This window comes from Myxocyprinus asiaticus, chromosome 8 (genome assembly GCF_019703515.2).
Source record: "Myxocyprinus asiaticus isolate MX2 ecotype Aquarium Trade chromosome 8, UBuf_Myxa_2, whole genome shotgun sequence".
Taxonomy (NCBI): Eukaryota; Metazoa; Chordata; class Actinopteri; order Cypriniformes; family Catostomidae; genus Myxocyprinus; species Myxocyprinus asiaticus.
Window position 1 is genome coordinate 48,776,319 of NC_059351.1, and position 21,460 is coordinate 48,797,778.

The 21,460-nt window shown below is 34.1% G+C and overlaps 1 protein-coding gene across 1 annotated transcript; it reads left to right on the plus strand.

The window, feature by feature from the left end:
* Nucleotides 1–5,129: 5,129 nt before the first annotated feature.
* LOC127445025 (cysteine protease atg4da-like) lies at nucleotides 5,130–20,947 on the plus strand. Its single transcript, XM_051704752.1, has 11 exons — nucleotides 5,130–5,417; nucleotides 10,294–10,530; nucleotides 11,841–11,924; nucleotides 12,392–12,565; nucleotides 14,457–14,814; nucleotides 15,058–15,122; nucleotides 15,499–15,650; nucleotides 17,182–17,260; nucleotides 17,347–17,423; nucleotides 18,138–18,257; nucleotides 18,480–20,947. Exons 2-11 carry the CDS (start codon nucleotides 10,335–10,337, stop codon nucleotides 18,657–18,659), a joined length of 1,485 nt encoding a protein of 494 aa, XP_051560712.1. The 5' UTR covers nucleotides 5,130–5,417; nucleotides 10,294–10,334; the 3' UTR covers nucleotides 18,660–20,947.
* The last annotated feature ends 513 nt before the right edge of the window (nucleotides 20,948–21,460 follow it).

Here is a 21,460-nt window from a genome sequence, read left to right on the forward strand (position 1 = left end):
AATTATTCAATTTAGCATGATCCCTCAAGGATAAGGTGTTGGAGTGATGGCTGCTGTCTAGATTTGATCAAAAATAACTTTTTTCAAATAGTGATGGTGCTGTTTTTTACATCAGTAATGTCCTGACTATACTTTGTGATCAGCTGAATGCCACTTTGGTGAATTAAAGTACCAATTTCCTTCCGAAACAACAAAATCTGTACATTATTCCAAACATTTGGCCACCAGTGTATATATATATATATATATATATATATATATGATTCATGTATGGGATGCTGGCTAAACTGTAGAAGTCTGATTCACTCCTCTTACACAGTTCTCTCTTAAATAGTTCTCTCAATATATTGAATTGCAAATCTTGAATGTACTTTGATCGTTTTATTTCCAAGCATTCAAACTCTAAATTTTGACACTGACTTTATGTTCGGAAATCATTTCTGAACTACTGCACTTTACTTAAAAGTGATTGTTGGCTCTCAAGTCTTCTCAAGTCTCCCATTCACAACTTGAATAATGATTCTAAATAATGAACTGTGAGGTTTGTCTATTTAAATGTGGAGCTTCTGCAGAAGCACAGGGTCTTGATACTAATGCAGACATCATGTGGATTTGTAATTCAGTGAAATGAGAGAATTGGTTAAGGCTCATCTATAGAACAGTGACTATTAACAAGTGAAATCATTAAAGAAAAATCACAAGGATTTAAGTAATACATTTTGGATCAATTTCAGATTACATTCTTCATGATGATTGTTTTATTATATACATTGTAGAGATTGTTGGATCAGTACATTTGTGGTGGTTTAAAAAGATCAGTAGTGTGAAAATATACTCTATTTATTCAAGCATCAGTAAATGTCAACGTTGTCATGGCAACTTGGGCCCAGTAAAGTCTGTAGTCTGTTGGTGTCTCTGTGTTATCTAATTACTGTTCATAAGAGGCAAAGAAAATATCAGTAAATAGTTAAAGCAATTTCCACAGTCTGTTTTCATAACACTAATGGATATGCACCCTATGCAAAACATAAATGTTTCTACAATATGCGACTGTTAACTGATATGTTTTTTTCAGCACCTGTGATTTTTCAAGATCCACTTTAAAATCACTGAAACATTACCACTAGAACTAGGAAAAAGTTGAGAAGACAAGACCAGTTTTTATACAAATATATGGAAGCATTCCCTTATTTAAATTTAGGCTGTGTCTTTGTGTAAGATTACATTGAGCGTGTTTACATGCACATTAACATGCTGATAACTCCCAAAATTCAGCTTATATAAAAAAATCCAACAACGCATGAAAACCGCATTTACAAGTGATTTTATGTAATCAGATTATTCTCTTCTTTTTGACGTAAAAACGTGAACAGGCATGCGCATAACACTCGCGCACATTGGATGAGACTGTAAGAGCGCGAAATCGTGACCTTGCACGTTGTCAGCTTATCACAATAAACGTAATCGATATAACATCGTGCATTTTCGTGTTCACAATTAAGCATCTACAGATTACTGTACAATTATGAATAAAAGAGGATTTGTCTCAGTATTGAAGTAAAACTTTATCATTTGTACACAACTATAGAAAACAAATCTAGAAAATAATATCAGTAAAATATATTATAAATATATGAATAAAATAAAAATATCAGTATCTCGAGAGCAGGATGGCCGATATAATGCAGATATATAGGCTAAAAGAGAAATGAAACATGCACAAATGAGACATACAATTGCTTTAACATTAATTTTCACAATATCTACTCATAATATACGTATAACTGACATAACGTGGGGGAAAGATTATGTTCATTATGTATTGACAGAGCTGTTGGTAAATTGCGGAACTGTTCGGAGTAAAAACTACTTTTTTTAGACCAACCAGGCAATACGCATCATCTCAAAATGGCCAAGTACAGAATCGTCCCGGCCAATATATCGGTGTCACTACCATATTAGAAGATCAGAAACGAATGAACTGCAAGAATAAAAGTCTTAACCACTAATCAGTCATTTACTCTTTGATCAAAATTATTTCTTTAACTGTGTGTGTGTGTTATATATATATATATATACACACACACACACACACACACACACACACACATCATAGCATTCTGAGATGATATTCTTCTCACCACAATTGTACAGAGCAGTTATCTGAGTTACTGCAGACTTTATCAGTTTGAGCCAGTCTGGCCATTCTCTGTTGACCTCTCTCATCAACAAAGAGTTTCCATCCACAGAACTGTCGCTCACTGGATGTTTTTTGTTTTTGGCACCATTCTGAGTAAATTCTAGAGACTGTTGTGTGTGAAAATCCCAAGAGATCAGCAGTTACAGAAATACTCAAACCAGCCCAACTGGAACCACCAGTCAACAATCATGCCACGGTCCAAATCACTGAGATATCTGCACCCATATCTGCGTGATTTTATGCACTGCACTGCTGCCACACGATTGGCTGAATAAATAATCGCATGGATGATTGTTGGTGCCAGATGGGCTGGTTTAAGTATTTCTGTAACTGCTGATCTCCTGGGATTTTCACACACAACAGTCTCTAGAATTTACTCCGAATGGTGCCAAAAACAAAAACATCCAGTGAGCGGCAGTTCTGTGGATGGTAATGCCTTGTTGATGAGAGAGGTCAACAGAGAATGGCCAGACTGGTTTGAACTGACAAAGTCTACGGTAACTCAGATAACCGCTCTGTACAATTGTGATGAGAAGAATATAATATCAGAATGCTATTCTGAGATGCAGGTTGGCGCTGTTTTGGCAGCACGAGGGGGACCTACACAATATTAGGCAGGTGGTTTTAATGTTGTGGCTGATCTGTGTATATTGGTAATAATACAAATTTAACCTTAAGATATGGATGATTGAGGCATGGAAGGAATAGATCGTATTATACTGCCATCTGATGGCTAACATGGATACTGTAGTTATTTTACACCTTATTTTACCAAGAGTGCTTTAGTTATTTGTATTTCTTAATGTCATACATTGATATTGATTTACAGTAGCATGCCTTTAGATAGAAAGACTCTGATATCTAATAATTCTTCCATAAATGTATCTCTCAAACAGTGCTCTCATCTCAGATATCTTTTGCCATTTCATATCTTGTTTCATTATTTGTGATTATGATTTTCTATTGTATTATACATAAATACAAAGGTATATAAGAGAGTTCTTTGTATATATCAGTAAATGGAGTAGTGACAATAACATATGCACAAAATGTAAAAATGACTTTTCAGGTGAATGTTTGAACATGTCTAATGTTATATTTGAATCTTTGACCCATACATTCACACTTTTGTCATAGCTTATTTAATTTCTACTTTGTTTATTAAATTTGAATCTTGTTTTACCCTTTCATTGTCATAGAATTTGACCTTTTTCCATGCACCAAATGCACCAATTCCATGTCGTTTCAGAGAACTAACACTTCACTGGCCTGAATGTTTCCACTTTATACCATGTGACTGTTATAGTTTATTGAAAACAGGTGCAACTAAAGTTTTAGAATATTTAGTTAAGCTGTACTGTAAAACCTTGAGTCTTATTCTGTTGTAAATGATTTGATTTACACTGCAGAATAGATTATCAGAGTGAACTGTGTTCTGTGGAAAACAAGAATCCACACATATAACAAGTATGTTGTCCACTTATGTGTTTGAATTTGTGTTTGTGTTATAATTCAGTTTTTGTGGTCATACTTTAGATAATGTTTTGTTTGAGAATGCACTTTATTTCATGTCAGCTTTGTTTATATATACAGTATATGATTCGTGTTGATCTGCGTAACTGTCCTAAATTCTGTACAAAACTGTACGTAGAAGTAAAGACATATGATATTATGGTATAATGCGAATGTCCTACAGAGGAGTAAAGGGAGAGTTTCTCAGTCTCAATTTGTAACACATATTTCACTCTCATGTGTCATTTTGGACAGGTTGTGCCGAAATGAATCTATTCTGTTCTGTACACCACTTTTACTTGCAGCAAATGTCAATCAGACTAACAGAGGTGCAGGGTGTAGTTATTAATAAAGAGATATTGTATAAGACTACGTTTCTTTCTTTTTGCTTTGGAAAATAAGACACTAAGTTGTTGACCTGATTTATCACACTATGAGTTATGGATTATTAGTTCAGTGTTGAACTGACCTTTTGAAAAAACACAAACAGGCTAGATGCTGCATCAAACTGACTGAAGAAGACATGGTTTCCATAAAAACAAGTATGTTAGTGCTCTGCAAACAGAGTGTTAATAAAGCGTAACACTGCCATAACCCTTACTGACTATTGATTTGGATACTACTAATGTAAATTTATCCAGGTGTGTCTTAGAAAATGTTTAAAACATAACTTCTTTTCCCAAGAGCTTTATTGTCAGAGGAAGTGTTCATAATACTGCTAAATAAAATACAACTAAATTGCATTGTTCTATACAAACATGAAATATTTGTATTTTAGAATATTGTGGAATATGGTAAAGAATATGGTATTGTAGAATATGAAAATAATTTAATACAATTTTGGTTTTGGAATTATTATGAATATTATAAACAATAAACAATATTTTTTATGAATATAACATTTGGCTAACAAAATAAAAAGGTAAACAAATTCAGGCATTGTCTGACCAATATCCAATTCAGTGATTTATTTCTCTTTATTCATTAGATTGTTATATCTCTCTAATGAGATATTCAGATAACAAACCACATTTTGATTTATTTCTTACAGATTTCGCAACATTACTTTATGACTGTAGAGTTGAGTCAAAACAGGAAAGTATTTGAACTGGTCAAATTTTAATAATTTTCCAGATGTATGATTTATTTTGTATTTTTTAATTTTTTATTCCCAAACAATGTTTTTTTTTTTGTTTGTTTGTTTGTTTTTTTTTGTTTTTTTGAGTTTATATTTCTCTTCTATTGAAATTGCAGAGTGTGCTTGACGTCAAAAAATAATAATAATAATAAAATAAAATAAAAAATAACGATTCTTTGACCTTAGATCGATGGCAAGGTCCTCCAATCATCAAAGGGCAACTGTCAAACTTGACCAATCACGTCGCTTGTTGGGCGGGTCGAGGGAGTGTATCCTCATGACAACAGGAAGCGGCTGTATATTGCTTTATCGCTCGCTGCTTCATGCAGTATTTATCTCAGCTGACAGTCAGACCGCCGTGCGATATTATAAAGAGGCTAAAACCCCATGACTTCAGCTTTTATCTATACTCGCGAGATGTCGGCGTCTGAACAGGCCTGAGATCGGTCTCACATAGCGCTTGTCCTTGCCAGACATCAAGACAACTGCTTGGCCAGCTCGGACTATCTAAAGGAAAAATGGGGAAATATCCGAAGGAAATACAGAAATGCCGGGTTTAACGTGAAGGTAACGCTTTCAGAAGCTCAACTATATAGTCTCGCTGGACCAAATGTGTTATAGAAGCTTTTTTAGTTCAATAGTACAAAATACAGGCTGCATTGAAGGTCTTCAACCTCCAATCACTGGGTCATTTTAAGGGTGTAACCCCTGAAAAGTATTATGATGGAAAATAGGCGACTGAATATGATTCTCCAGTTTGAAAATGAATGATTTTTTTTTCCAATAAAATGATTGCACATTCAGCCACATAACTGTTCTGTCTCTGATTGTGTTCAAACTGAATTCATACTATACTGCGTACTACATTCTGTGTAGTATATAAAGTATCCTGCATACTACTTTTTAAAAGTAGTATGTAAAACAGTATGCAGAATGTAAGGAACTCGAACTGTATAGTACACTTCATTGTCTATGTGTCACATGACCTCGCTGCAGCATGCTTAACTTATTGAGGTTTTGTTACATTTTAAATTAAATTTTGCAATCAAAATAAGTTTTGGTGGTCCAATAAAGGTAAAAATTGTGGTTAATATAGTGTGACAGAATAGCATACTATTAGTACCATACTCTTCTTGCCCTTGCTCTAATACTGTGCACAGGGTGCAGTTTTTCTGTAAACATAGAATACTTGAATGATTTACTACAAAGTGTTTTTTGCCAATATGCTGAATTTGGAATGGCATGCTACCAGTGTTGTAGTCCCGTCACTAGATCTCGAGTCCGAGTCCTCATAGCTCAAGTCCGAGTCCAAGTCACAAATATTGTGTCCGAGTCGAGCAATAACTGCATTAGGGTTGCGCTGTGTACCGGTACTAACGAAATATCGCGATACCAAAAATGTTTTAAACGGTTCAATATCATCTTGTTAATTTCGGTACCATATTAAAGTATGATGCCATTAGCAAAATGTAATGTAATGAGTGTGAGAGTTTTGAGATGAAATCAGAGGCCATTTGAAAATAATAATAAAAAATTCTCTATATGGCCAAGTGATCATTAAACAGCAGAAGGATGTCATTTAATGAAATAATATAGTCAAACAGTATGAATAAGAGGTGCCCCTCTGCCTTGTCATCTCCTTCACACACACAGGCACACACAAACGTAACACGCACTACTAATGCTTGATTTTCATGCAGTGTGTGCAATAGTATCCATTCGCCCACAGATCAGTGTGTTGAGTGTATAAACAGCTGTGAACTCTCAAATGAACTTTTTCTCCATTGCAGCTCGGAGATTTCAGCTCGTGAGTCGTTCTAAGTGTGATATAACGAACACTTCATAAACAGGAAGAACTTGAAAGATCTTTCAAAATAAAAGTCCCGCTGAAACGAGAGCTTTATTTAACTGGATGCGTGAAATTGAAGATATTACGACAGAAAAATACTACTACTGTATAAAAGTGTAATATTCAAAGCAGTCGCAATAATATTCATAGTAACAATAATATAAAATTAAATGGTTATGTTATTAGTATTATTATCTGTAAGCAATATCACATAAGCAAGTGTGCTGAATATCAGCATGTTGTGATTCAGTCATGGCAGCCTCAGGTAATCCGATTGTTTTCATTAATATTGTAAAGATCTGTTGTGCATTTTTTTTATTTTATTTTTTACCAAAAATTATATATATATATATACACACACACACACACACACACACTACCTTTCAAAAGTTTTGAAACACTTACCTGAAATGTTTCTCATGATCTTAAAAACATTTTGATCTGAAGGCGTATGCTTAAATGTTTGAAATTAGTTTTGCAGACAAAAATATAATTGTGCCAACATATTAATTTATTTAATTACAAAACTAAAATTTTATTTAAAAAAAATAAAAGTTTTTGAAATTGATGACTTGGACCGAATAATTAAGAAAAACAGCCAATAAGTGCCCAACATAGATGGGAACTCCTTCAATACTGTTTAAAAAGCATCCCAAGGTGAAAATGTCAAGAGTACACTTTGAAGATGCTAAAATATAACACAGTTTTGATTTATTTTGAACATAATACTTTTCAACTCTATATCTATATATATATATATTTAGATAGATAGATATAGATATAGAGTTGAAAAGTATTTTTGATCATAACATTTAATTAAAACATTTAACATGGAATCCAGAAAAATTAAAACAGGAAAGGCATAATTTATATCTATAAGACTTTATGCAGTTCTTTTAGACAAGTAATGTTCAGTGTAATTTCATCAAAAAAATCTGAGTTTGTTTTATTTGTTGCCTAAGTATCAAGTTAGTATCAATACTGACGTATCAGGGCTGGTATCCTACCGAAGCCAAAATTTTGGTATTGGAGCAACCCTAAACTGCATACAAGTCTGAGTTACGAGTCCTTGTCTATGTCATAAAATAAGCAAAAAATCACAATTCTGTTGCCATTTTAAGTTTATTGGCGCGCGCGCACACACACACACACACACACACACACACACACACACATTCAGCCTAGCAAAGTTTATTGTACAAGAAACCATATACACAATAACAATACTATCTCTGTAGGGTTTTTTTTTTGTTGTTAATGTTACTTGAATGTTTGATATTGCTTTTAGAAACTTTAAGCAGTTTTTTTTTTCATTTGTTTCTTTGTTCTTATTTTAGTACTAACTGTTTCTTTGTCTTGAATAATTACTTGAGAACTTGATAAAAATCCATCCGTACATCTGTCTGTCTGTCTCACACTTTCTGTCTGTCTGTCTGTCTGTCGCTCTATGTATCTATCTATCTCACACTTTCTGTCTTATCTGTCTGTCTGTCTGTCTATCTATCTATCTCACACTTTCTGTCTTATCTGTCTGTCTGTCTGTCTATCTATCTATCTCACACTTTCTGTCTTTATCTATCTGTCTGTCTGTCTGTCTGTCTGTCTGTCTGTCTGTCTGTCTGTCTATCTATCTATCTATCTATCTATCTCTCACTTTCAGTCTTATCTATCTGTCTGTCTGTCTATCTGTCTCACACTTTGTCTTATCTGTCTGTCTGTCTATCTATCTCTCTCTCACACTTTCTGTCTGTCTGTCTATCTGTCTGTCTGTCTGTCTGTCGTGTTCTTTGTTAACGGTTTCTGTCATTTGATTTGCTCGTGTCTCTTACGTTGTCAGTGAGCATCAGAATATCATTCTTACAGTGTGACTTTAACTATGTATTATGCACCACCGACCAAATGTCGAGTTGATTCCTCAAGCTCCGGTATTCTCCCTCGCTATACCACGTCTACAGAGATAGAATATTTGTATGAATAAACAGGAGGTTGTTTTGCGTTATAATAGATTTGCGAGTACACATGACATGTTTTGAGTGGCACACGCACTCTCTGAACGAGAGCAGGGAGATTTGAGAGTGCGCGTCCAGTTTTGAGTGAAAGCAAAGAAAATGGCCATGCAAGCACGCATGTGATCTCATGCCATAAAAGGGCAGAACGCAAAAGTTAACGGTTGTATCGAGTCCTCTTCTCCCAAGTCAGAATGCACCCAATGCTCGAGTCCAAGTCCGAGTCATTAGTGTTCAAGTCCAAAACGAGTCATCAATATCGTGACTAGAGTCAGACTCGAGTCCAAGTCCTGGACTCGAGTACTACAACACTGCATGCTACCATTCTACTCTTACTATTTCTGCCGTATACACTAGATATAGCAGAAAGTGTCAAAGTAGTATGGTAGTATGCCAGTCTGAACTTGCCACCATACGACACCATACTTACACGACACCTACTATTTAATTTTCTAAGTAGGGAGTGAAACAGAGGTGCGTTCCAAACCGCACAATTCTGCACTATTCTTCATCATTTTGAAGTGTAAGTAGTGCGAGTGGTATGTTGACACTGAAAATGCAATAGAAATAAGTGTACTACGAGTACTCCACTTTTGATCCACTTTTTCAACCGTCGAAACGGATTGTTGAATTATGGACACTTCATGCACTTGCGACTTGCCATACGTAGCGGAATAATGGATAGTGTAGCAGCTAGCGAGCACCTAACAAATGCAAGTTAAATTCTTTACCGTCACCCCACGCTGTGTGAATATGGGAGTTAATTAAGATACAAGTGTTAAACTGAGGTTGGCTAATATGCTAAAGCTAGCGGCAACACATTGCATGTGTTTAAAAGTCACATCCGTCAGCTGTTAAACAGCGAATGCTTCTGTGTAGTGAAAAAGTGTTGAGTGTTCCATTTGGGATTATACTAAACTTTGAAAATGTATACACTACATGGCTGAGTGCATAGTGTGTATTGTAAGCGCGTAGTGTATAGTGCAGCATTTGAGACACAGCCATCGCTTTATCCCACAATATACACTGCATACTACAGGAATAGTACGTATGGTTGTGTTGTATTCCAAACATAGCCATTGTGATGAACTATCTTCACTCCGGTCTCATGTGATTGGCTCAATTCCCACAGACTACCTGTTTGTTTACGAAACACACGGGTGGAATGTTTTGAAAAGTCCATACTGTGCTGTCATCATGCAATGAGCATTTAAAGTTTTGTGACTGTTAGAAAATGCACTGTGGCTGTACCGTGCTACAGTAATAGTATCAGATATATAGCAGATGTAATATTGTGGCATTTTGATGACCGTGTACCAAGGTATTTAGGGTCATGAAGAACCAGGAAACATAATTTCAAAAGCGCTCTTTTTGGCCTGGGAAAGAAGTTTAGAGTTTTTGAGTTATTTTCTTAGAACAATGAACTCTTATTTCAAAAGTTCAAGGAAAGTTTGATCTCTCATGATACGACCCCTTTAAAAAATGTGACAAGAAATTCAGGAACCTGGTCTTATATTCAGTTTTATGCTGTCTCCTTCACTCTTTCCCCTCATGTCGTCATAACACATCTCGGGTTTCTCTCCCTCAGGCTGGAGTTGTTGCGTAGTGCTGTTGTATACTGCCTGAAGCATGAACTCCGTGTCACCCAGTGCCGTTCAATACATAGTAGGTGGTGGAGCTCATGCGGACAAGCCCACACCACAGTCCAGACGCCACATTGGCCATGGCTCAATGCCTGATGGCATCAGAGAAGATTCTGGAGAAACTGTTGAAGTGGATCGTCTTAAAGCCAAGTTCATGTCAGCCTGGAACAACGTCAAATATGGTTGGTTTTCATGCACATGGTCAGGATTATTGAGGTTTAGGAACCAGTTTTTGTGACTGACGTGAACTGTTGGTTCCTTATTTCTATTTCTGAAGGCAGATGTAGAAGCACATGTTCATCATTGACAATATTCATTCATATATTTATTCTCACTTCAATGTGTATTTTGTTACTTTGAATAGATAATCAAGTGTTTCTATCAAGTGAAAAATGCGACTACATAGAAGTGTCCCCAATCAGCACATACATCGTATCTCCAACTTCATATCTTGTGAATAATAATAAACCTTAGTCTTGGTGATATATTTACAAAACCCTTCATCTGGTGAATATATAGACTTTAAAAAGATGAAATATTCCGGGTTCAATACAAGTATGCATTTGTGGCATAATGTTGATTGCCACAAAAATTAATTTTGACTTGCCCCTCCTTTTCTTAAAACAAAATGCAAAAATCGAGGTTACAGTAAGAACCTTCCAAAAATTGGCCCCATTCACTTCCATTGTAAGTGCCAAACTATAACCCAGATTTTTGCTTTTTTCTAAGAAATTAATTTATGTGGTAATCAACATTATGCCACAAATGATGTTAATTGAGGATAACTTGTTTTGAACCCGGAATATTCCTTTTAATATAGAGCATTGTAATGTGGCCAAGTCTCCGTCATTTCAAAATAATAGTCCCCAGTGTGTTTCATGCTCGTTTATATTTAAAAGTCCCACGTTAGGCACCAAATCTTCATTTGATCTGATTATTATATTTGGATTTAGGTTGAACAATAAAGTACATCTGGGATTGTGTTAATTTTAGTCTTTTGTAGCCTCTGTGTCTGTGCCCGTCATGGTAAGGAAAGACTAACAAACTTTTTTAACATTCTATAAATCGATTTTAAAAACTATCGACCGATTAATCGGTTCTTGGCCTTTTTTACCACCTTAATTATCGGTATCGGCAAAATCCACTATCAGTCGACCCCTACTTGGAAGTTCTAAAATGGGTAAAGAAAATAACCTTAATTCAAAATATATTCTCTAAAAACAAATCTTAGTATCTTACAATTTTGCTTCATAAATAAATATAATTTATTTATATATATATATATATATATATATATATATATATATATATATATATTATTATTATTATTATTATTATTATTATTAATTCTTTTTTCTTTTTTTTGTTGATATTTTTATGGAAAACAACAATTATACTGATTAAGATTTTTATTTATTTATTTATTTATTTTATGAACAATTACATTGACTGTATCAGTAAGTTCATGTGTTGTCGTCTTGTGTTTACTCAGGTTGGTCTGTTAAATCTAAAGCTACCTTCAACAAGACATCGACTTTGATCCTCATGGGTCAGTCGTATCTGTTCAATAGCGAAGGTAAGTCATGTGATCTCTTTCACAGGCCCACTGAAAGCTGATACAACTCCCTTCATGACTGTCATCAGGCCCAACCTTTGAAAAGATAAATGTGTCAACATGAAACACCATTCGCTACTCATTTTACTTCTGTAATCTGATGTGTTTCTGAGTAAAACAGGATATTCAATGAGAAAAATATAGGGTGGAATTTGACTTTCCATCAGAATTGATCGGATCATGAAAAGTGCGCATTACATTCTGGAATTGATTGCGTCATGCAGCTCAAACACAGCAATGTTGAAAGTTTTCGGGGGACTCAACTGTGTGCACATTAAACATCTGCGAAAGTTGTTTTTTATCATTAAAAATCACACACTTCACCGTTAATTAACAACATAATAATTAGTCAAACAAGAGAATAAATAATGTCATAATGTGATACTGTTGTATTGAGAAGGTTGTGTGTTGTGTTCTCTCGTGCACAGATGAGGTGGATCGTTTCCGGCAGGCGTTCGTGTCCTGTGTATGGCTCACCTATAGGAGGGAGTTTCCTCAGCTGGATGGGTCCGGCCTGACCACAGACTGCGGCTGGGGCTGCATGCTGCGCAGTGGACAAATGCTGCTGGCACAGGGTTTAATGCAGCACCACATGCCTGCAGGTCTGATCTATCTTTACATTTATACACAGTATAAACAAACAATATGTTTACTATGCAAAGTGCCTTAAACCTTTTAACCATGCTAAAATCTCTGTAATGCACTGACTGTTCTAATCTGATTACAAAGTAATTATTAACTGTAATCTTATTACTTTTTAGTACAAAAAGTAGAGGAACATATTACATTTTAAAGAAAGTTAGTAATCTGATTACAATGATAGAGAAGTAATTATGAATTTGTATTTGAATTTGTAATTTACCCAACACTGCTTATTACTTTTTTAAAACAGCAGCAACAGCAATATGATTAAAGACATCAATGTTCAAAAGATATTTACATTTATTAACCATAAGTAATCACAATAAACATTATTCCACCAAGTAATGTAGTCTGTTAGTGTAATCATTGGCTGTTTATGGTGTTTAATGGTATGTAGCAACTTAACTCATTAATAAAGAATTCGATTGATGTGCTATTAATTTTTTACAATTATTATTTGTATATGCATATATACAGTATGTTTGTGTATATATATGTATATATAATACTTTTTTTTAATTATTTATTTGGATTTTATTTTATTATTTATATATATACAGTACTGTGCAAAAGTTTTAGGCACTTGTGAAAAGTGTTGCATAGTGAGGATGTCTTCAAAAATAATGAAATAAATAGTTTTCATTTATCAGTTAACGTCATACAAAGTCCAGTAAACATAAAAAACTAAATCAATATTCGGTTTGACCACCTTTGCCTTTAAAACAGCACCAATTCTCCTAGATACACCTGGATACAGTTTTTCTTGGTTGTTGGCAGATAGGATGTTCCAAGCTTCTTGGAGAATTCACCACAGTTCTTCTATCTGTTTAGGCTGTCTCAATTGCTTCTCTCTATTTATGTAATCTCAGACTGACACTATGTTCAGTGGGGGTCTTTGTGGGGGCCATGACATCTGTTGCAGGGTTCCCTGTTCTTCTATTCTAATCTTTTCTATTTGCAAAAGTAATGTTTGGGAGTCTAACATTTATATTTCCTGTTGACACACTAAAGCTGAAGATATAAATAACCATCTTAAGACAAATGCTTTTGTGAAACATCTTAAGTGCCTAAGACTTTTGCACAGTATTGTGTGTGTGCGCGTGCATGTGCATATGTGTGTGTGTGTATATATACTGTATATATAAATGTATTTATTTTTATTTGATAGTTTTTACTTATTTATATTTGTACTTTTTTATTATTTACAGCTATTCTTTTATTTTTATTTTAGTTTATATATATATATATATATATATATATATATATATATATAAAATAAAATAAAAAAAATTTTGACAGATGCCATAAAACCTATTTTTATCTTTATTATTCAAATGCACTGTAGACTTAAAAAGATTTACACAGTTAAGTTTTCTAAATTTAGATTTTATGTCATTTCATTTTTAAAATGTATTAGTACAGTGTACTCTCATTTAAAAAAAACAAAAAAAAAACATTATTAACTATTTTATTTTGTTCTAAACAGTTGCCATTTGGAAAGGTGAGACAAAACATAAAATACAGCTTTTGCTCAGAACGAACCAAAATGAAAAATATTTTGTCTCCAATCCCTGTTAGCTATGATTAAATTATGTATTTATCACCATCATTATATCTGCTCTCTTGATATTGATATTGGCATTAGTCATTAAAAAAAACCTATATAGGTCAACCACTGCAGTTCTTTCTGAACCATCTAATATTCCAATTTATAAATTGTCTTTTTATCTAGATAACAATAGTGCCATTCAGTGGGCTCTGATATTTTTTGAAGTACAGATTTCAGTAATGCAGTAATGGCAGTGTGAAAATCTAACACAAGCCTTCTTTCTGCTTCTATATGTAATCCAGACTGGAGGTGGCCCGAATGTCACCAGCTGACAGACGTGGATTTTGAGGTGCTGAAGCCCCGCTCCCCGTCCCGCCCAGCTGGCATGTCCCTGCCCTCCTTCACTTCATCCTGGAGCAGCCCTGTTTCCCAGCGGGACCCCTCCTCTGGCATCAGTGAGGGTCCCAGACAGGCCAATGGGCGATGCCCTACAACCAGCCATGACCCTCAGGTGGAGGCTCTTCACCGGAAGGTGGTATCCTGGTTTGGCGACCAGCCGTCAGCTCCATTTGGCGTACACCAGCTGGTGGAGCTGGGAAGGGAGTCGGGGAAGAGAGCAGGGGACTGGTACGGCCCATCGGTTGTGGCACATATGCTGAGGTGAGAAAGAGATTTGTGCAGTTAATAAGACCTTTGGTTATCTCATTCTTTTGTATATGATGCTTTTAAATCTTCTTTTCAAAGACGTTCTTGTAGTTTAAGGAGAAGTTCTTTAAAAAATGCAAATTCTCTCTTTATTATGTTCCAGACCTGAATGACTTTTTTATTTACTTGTACTTTTTTTGAGGGATTATTGACCTTCAAGAGTGTTGTTGTTGTGTGTGTGTGTGTGTGTGTGTTCAGAAAAGCAGTGGATAAAACCACAGAGTTTCACAACCTTGCTGTATATGTGGCTCAGGACTGCACTGGTGAGTCTCATCATAGCATTTATAATGACTTGCAAAGATCACCATAGAAACAGTTTCCCATAGTGGCATAGTAGGAGACCTTGGGGTCATAGGCTAAATTCAGAATCACATACTATCCATACTACGTAGGAATTGCATTTATGATACAACTCTTACTATTTCGCCTTTTATAGATACAACAGAAATAGGAAGAGTAGTATGGTTGTATGCAATTCCAAATGTAGCCATAGTCAAATGTTTATTGATTCAATCTTCACCTTTGGTCTTATGGGTTTTGCATGCTGATATGATTTGAAAACTGGGATTTTGTACGTTTATCTTGTGCATGTTTGTATAAGCCTGTTAGCTCACATTTCTGTTTGTGTGTGTTGTGCAGTATATAAAGGGGATGTCATGCGATTGTGTGACTCGTCACTGACACAAGAGCTGTCAGAGCCCAGTGGCACGGCATGGAAATCAATCATCATTCTAGTGCCAGTACGGCTGGGTGGAGAATCATTAAACCCCTCCTACATTGAGTGTGTTAAGGTACCAGTACAAACAGATACAGGACTATTAGTATGGAGGACTATGAGTGCCCCCCCCCCATAAAAATAAAATCAATTCATTTGAAAAATATAAATGAATAAATTGCCTTTCAAATTAACAAATAAATAGGCATTATTTTATATTAATTTACTATATTATTATATTATTAATGTTATATTAATTTATATTCTGTAACTTTTATGTTAAAATTACGTATTCAATTCCTGTTTACAAATGTAGTACAAGATAATTGTATTTTAAAATGGCTCTTCTTTGTATTAGAAATATTTAGATAATATTTACAAATGTGAGTAATTAAAAAAAAATTTAAAAAAAGCAAATGCTTCATTTTTTTAATCACTTTTTTTAAATTGACAAACAAATATACTTTATTTTATTTTAAGTTTATATCTCTTTATATATATATATATATATATATATATATATATATATATATATATATATATATATATATATATATATATAAAAATGGGCATTAATGTTCGCAGTTGTAGTTATTTTATTTTTAAATGGTTACTTTTTATATTATATACTGTGTGTATATATATGTGTGTGTGTGTGTGTGTGTGTGTGTATATATATATATATATATATATATATATATATATATATATACACATATAAACCTTTGTTAATGTGAATGTCAACATATACTAATATATGTTTAATATTAAAGGAATAGTTCACCCAAAAATAACAATTCTATCATCATTTACTAATTCTCATGCCATCCTAGATGTGTATGACTTTCTTTTTTCAGCAGAACACAAATTAAGATTTTTAGAAGAATATTTCAGCTCTGTTGGTTCATACAATGCAAGTGAATGGTGACCAGAACTCCAGTGGTTAAATCAGTATCTTCAGAAGTTATATGATAGGTGTGGGTGAGAAACAGATCAATATTTAAGTCATTTTTTACTATAAATTCTCTTCCCTTCCCTGAAGGTGGTGATATGCACCAAGAATGCGAATCACCAAAAACAAAGGAAGAAGAAAGTGAAAGTGTAGATTTATAGTAAAAAAAAAAAAGAACTTAAATATTGATCTGTTTCTCACCCACACCTATCATATCACTTCTAAAAACATGGATTAAACCACTGGAGTCTTCTGGATTACTTTTATGCTGCCTTTATGTGCTTTTTGGCGTATCAAAGTTTGCGTCAGCAATCGCTTACATTGTATGGACCTACAGAGCTGAAATATTCTTCTAAAAATCGTAATTTGTGTTCTGCAGAAGAAAGAAAGGCATACACATCTGGGATGGCATGAAGGTGAGTGAATGATGAGAGAATTTAAATTTTTTGGGTGAACTATCCCTTCAACCAAGAATAATATTTTTTTTTTTTTTAATTATTGTTCACTGTTAGTTCATGATACCAATTAATTTACTAATGTTAAGCAATAGAACCTTATTGTAAAGTGTTATATTGTTATGTTATATGTGTACGATTACAACATAAGTGGCCTCCTGTTGACAATAATGAAAGATCTGTTTGTTTCTTTTTTCTAGAACATTTTCAAGTTGAAATGCTGTATAGGAATTATTGGAGGGAAACCCAAGCATTCCCTCTTTTTTATTGGCTTTCAAGGTAAGTGAATGGTCTGTTAAGCACTACTTGTTGATTGGACATTGTATTCCTTTCTGTTGTCTGATTGGCTTCTCTCTGTCTTCCAGATGAGCAGCTATTGTATTTAGACCCACACTACTGTCAGCCGGTGGTGGACGTCACCCAGGGCAACTTCTCTCTGGAGGTGAGACTGAAATCAACCTGACGTTTCAGTTACATCTCTTATTCAATGAACCATCAGAGAAAGAAATCTGACTGCGATTCAAATGAAAATAGATGACATTAAAATTTTGTGTGTGGATTAATGGGTGAGCATGTCCACCTTTTAACCCAAAAACCAAAAGAAAAAAATAATAAATTGTAGGTTATTTTAAAAATAAAGGGGAAGAAGCATATTTTTAGAAACATCAAACATGACAGTTAAGCACATTTCCCCACACATTCTCATTACTGTAATGTGTCTTGATGTTTCACTGAGATTTTTTTGTAAATTCTGATTAGATTATCATTACTGTAATACAGTGTTTTGTATTTAATTTTACCATATTAAAATTATCAATATCATAACAAATATTACCATGATGCAGGACACAAATCTGGCATTTTTGCTAGAAAATATGCTTTATTTTCTTTTAGCAAAATATAGTTTCTTATTTTCTTTTGATTTGGGGGTGGCATATGACCGGAAAATCCACAATATAATTCTGGATAAATCAAAAGCTCTAGATAATAAGTACTATTTGACCATTAAACTATTGCAAAACATAAAAGTAGCACATTTACATTTATTCTTCTTTAAAGGGATTTTGCAATTGTTGCATTATCATCTTTAACTATAAGTTTGACTATGTATAACATAGTAAGAAACTGAATCTTAATTGTTCTTCTCTCCTTGTAGTCCTTTCATTGTAACTCGCCCAGGAAGATGAACTTTAATCGCATGGATCCTAGCTGTACGATTGGCTTCTACGCACGCACCAAGAATGATTTTGAGTCTTTGTGCTCAGAGGTCAATGCGGTGAGTCTCCTGTTAACCATAAGAAACTTTGACATGCATTAATTACATTGGAATATGCTGAACAGGCAACATTTTTGTTCCCCGTTTTATTTTTATTTTGGTTCTCTTTCACATTGTTTTACCTTTTTTAATCTGAATATTCATTGCTGATTATACAGTATGTGCAATATAAGATCTTCACTCACAATAGCATGTGTCTTTTTTTCTTCTTCTGTTTTTCAGGCTTTGTCGTCCTCGAAAGAGATGTATCCCATCTTTACATTTGTTGAGGGCAGGGGGCAGAACTATGGGCCGGAGAGGCAGAACGGGGGTGCCGTGGACGCTCCTGCAAACACTTTCTCATGCAACAGACCAAGCAGGACTACAAAGAGGGGAAGCACAGATGAGTTTGTGCTCCTGTGAGGATCATATAACCCCCACCACCACCCCCAAATGCTGCTGCACTGAAATGAATGAAACCGCTGTTGCTGACGTATGTTCACTGCAAAACATGATGGCTGCTTGTATACAGTCCCTCATGCAAAGGGTGAATCTCAAGAAACCTGAAAGAACATGTTCAGGTCATATTTAACCCCAAATTCAAAGGAGAAAATGAAGACATTATATTTTGCATGAAGTAAACAAAGCTTATTTTTGGGACTTTTAAGATTTTTTGCATTGTGACATTATTTTCATGTCAGTTAAGCACATTTCCGCCCCGAAATGTCATTACTGTAGTGCAAAACTATGCAAAAACGATTCTATGTTATTGGAATTGTGAAGTATTTATACACTGTGGTTTTGCTGACCGTAATGAGAGTTTGAGGGGGAATGTACTTAAATTTTATGAAAGTATTGTCACATTGCCTAAAACTTAATGGTCCTAAAATAAGATTAGTTTTCTTTATACACACACATATACATGCATATATATATATATATATATATATATATATATATATATATATATATATATATATATACAGTATATTATTATTTTGTTATTTTGAGTTGAAATATCAAATTTTTTTTGTGAGAGTCACCGGGAATTTTGGCATGGATAGATATGGAACATTCTTCTTCATTGCCATTTTTTAACTGATTCGGCCACATCTCTCTCATCATTTACTCACCCTAATGCCACCCAGATGTGCATGACTTTCTACAGTAAAATAGTTTCTCACACCTATCATATCGCTTCAGAAGACATGGATTAAACCACTGGAGTTGTATGGATTACTTTTATGCTGCCTTTATGTGCTTTTTGGAGCTTCAAAGTTTTGGTCACCATTCACTTGCAATATATGGACCTACAGAGCTGAGATATTCTTCTTAAATCTTAATTTGTGTTCTGCAGAAGAAAAAAAGTCATACATATCTGGGATGGCATGAGGGCGAGTAAATGATGAGAGAATTTTCAGTTTTGGGTGAACATACATCCACACACACTAACATGCACACACTTATTCTTTCTCTTTCTTAAATGATCCTGCTGTTGTGTTGTCTTTTTGAAGGTAAACGGGTATTATATGTATTCTGCTCTGAGACGGCGCTCTGTAACTGTTTAGAACTGGTGGATAATGTGGGACATTATGACACTGAATAAGACCTCCTTGTTGCTGTATGATATGCCTAGTTTTGTAAAGTTGTGTAAATTATAAATCTTACAGCTGTGTGCTTGAACTGAATGTTTTTGTTTTAAAACAAAAAGTGTGCTTTATTTGAATTTATCTCTTTAGAGTTTTCTCTTATTTAATTCAGTCTTTTAATGGGAATCACAGCCATAGTACCTCCTCAATCTCTGAAGCCAGGGTGTCAGCGAGTTTGATGCTGGAATCCGTCTAAATGTTTGTTTTTCTGATTTTCTGACTTTTTCTTTCAGGTCAACAGAATTATTAGCAGTTACTGTTACATCCTATTGAAGCTGTTTATCTTATTTTGACAGCTTGTGGTACAGTACAGTGTTCTTGATCACTGTTCTGTCTGAGGATTTACCTGATAAACTGAACTGCTGTCATCATTTGAACAAATGTTTTTGAACTGAGAAATTGTAGATATTTGTTTGTGTCTTCAGTCTGAACATGTACAGTATGCACTGTGGGACCATGTGGATTTTATATATATATATATATATAAACATAGAAACAATAAATTAAATGTAAGGCTTTTTTAAGAATTATGGCAATGTGAAAAGTGAAATTTAATTATAAAGTTCCCAATTGTCCTCACTAAGTAAAATGTCTGCCCTTAAAATGCCTAATAAGCAGTATTTAAATGTATATTTGAAACCATCACCGTGCCCTGCAATTCTCTTTCAAAGAAAGTATGTGGTATTTTTGAAAAGAGTAATTAAAAAAATCTGTCTTTTGCATTTCTCCACTGAGCATGCATGCAGTATGGAACCAGTGAACAGGAGGGTGGATGAACTGTGTAGAGTTTTGTGTAATATTATAATATAAAACTGTCTCAACAGTAGAACAAGCAAATAGATCAATTAAAGGTAAGCTTGTTTTGAGTCCTGTAAATAATTGGAGGTGTTATGATTTCTTTTTCTTGAATTGTCATCACCTCTTTATTTTATAGAGTAACTGCTCTTGAAATACCTTTAAACCGTATGTAAACCAGTGATTCTCAACAGGTGATTCACAACTGTTCTGATAGTTGCATACAGTAAAAAAAATAAAATGATGCTAAATGCAGACATAATAACAATGTCCGAGTCTGTGCATCCTGTAGTGGTATGAGAAACTTTTATTTTGAATTGATATGAGCTTTTATTTTGTAGATGTAAAAGGCTTTTATTTTGACGTGATGTGAAGGGTTGTGCTCCGCAATCCTCATTGACAGAAGAGGAATGTGATACGTGTAGGACTTTAATTTTATATACACATTTCCAAGACAAACTTGGTATTACCATGGTAAAAAAAAAAAAAAAAAACTTGGTATTACCGTGTTACACGTCTGAAAAATATTTAAATATGAAAAAGTATTACTATATATTAAAAAAATAAAATAAAAAAAGTTTTACCATGGTACATGTCTGAAAACAAATATTGAAATATAAAAATAAATGGAACTATACTATATATTACTACATCCAAAAATGACCTCGTATATCCAAGAAAAACATGATATTACGGTGGTAAAGGTAAAAAAATAAATAATAAAAAAAAAATACTACCATGGTACATATTTAAAGAAAACAAACATAGCTATAACCATAA

Coding starts and splice junctions, on each gene's coding strand:
- LOC127445025 (XM_051704752.1), top strand. CDS start 10,335: ATGAACTCCGTGTCACCCAGTGCCGTTCAATACATAGTAGGTGGTGGA. Junction 14,815..15,057: donor GTTGTGGCACATATGCTGAG/GTGAGAAAGAGA, acceptor GTGTGTGTTCAG/AAAAGCAGTGGATAAAACCA. Junction 15,123..15,498: donor TGTGGCTCAGGACTGCACTG/GTGAGTCTCATC, acceptor TGTGTTGTGCAG/TATATAAAGGGGATGTCATG.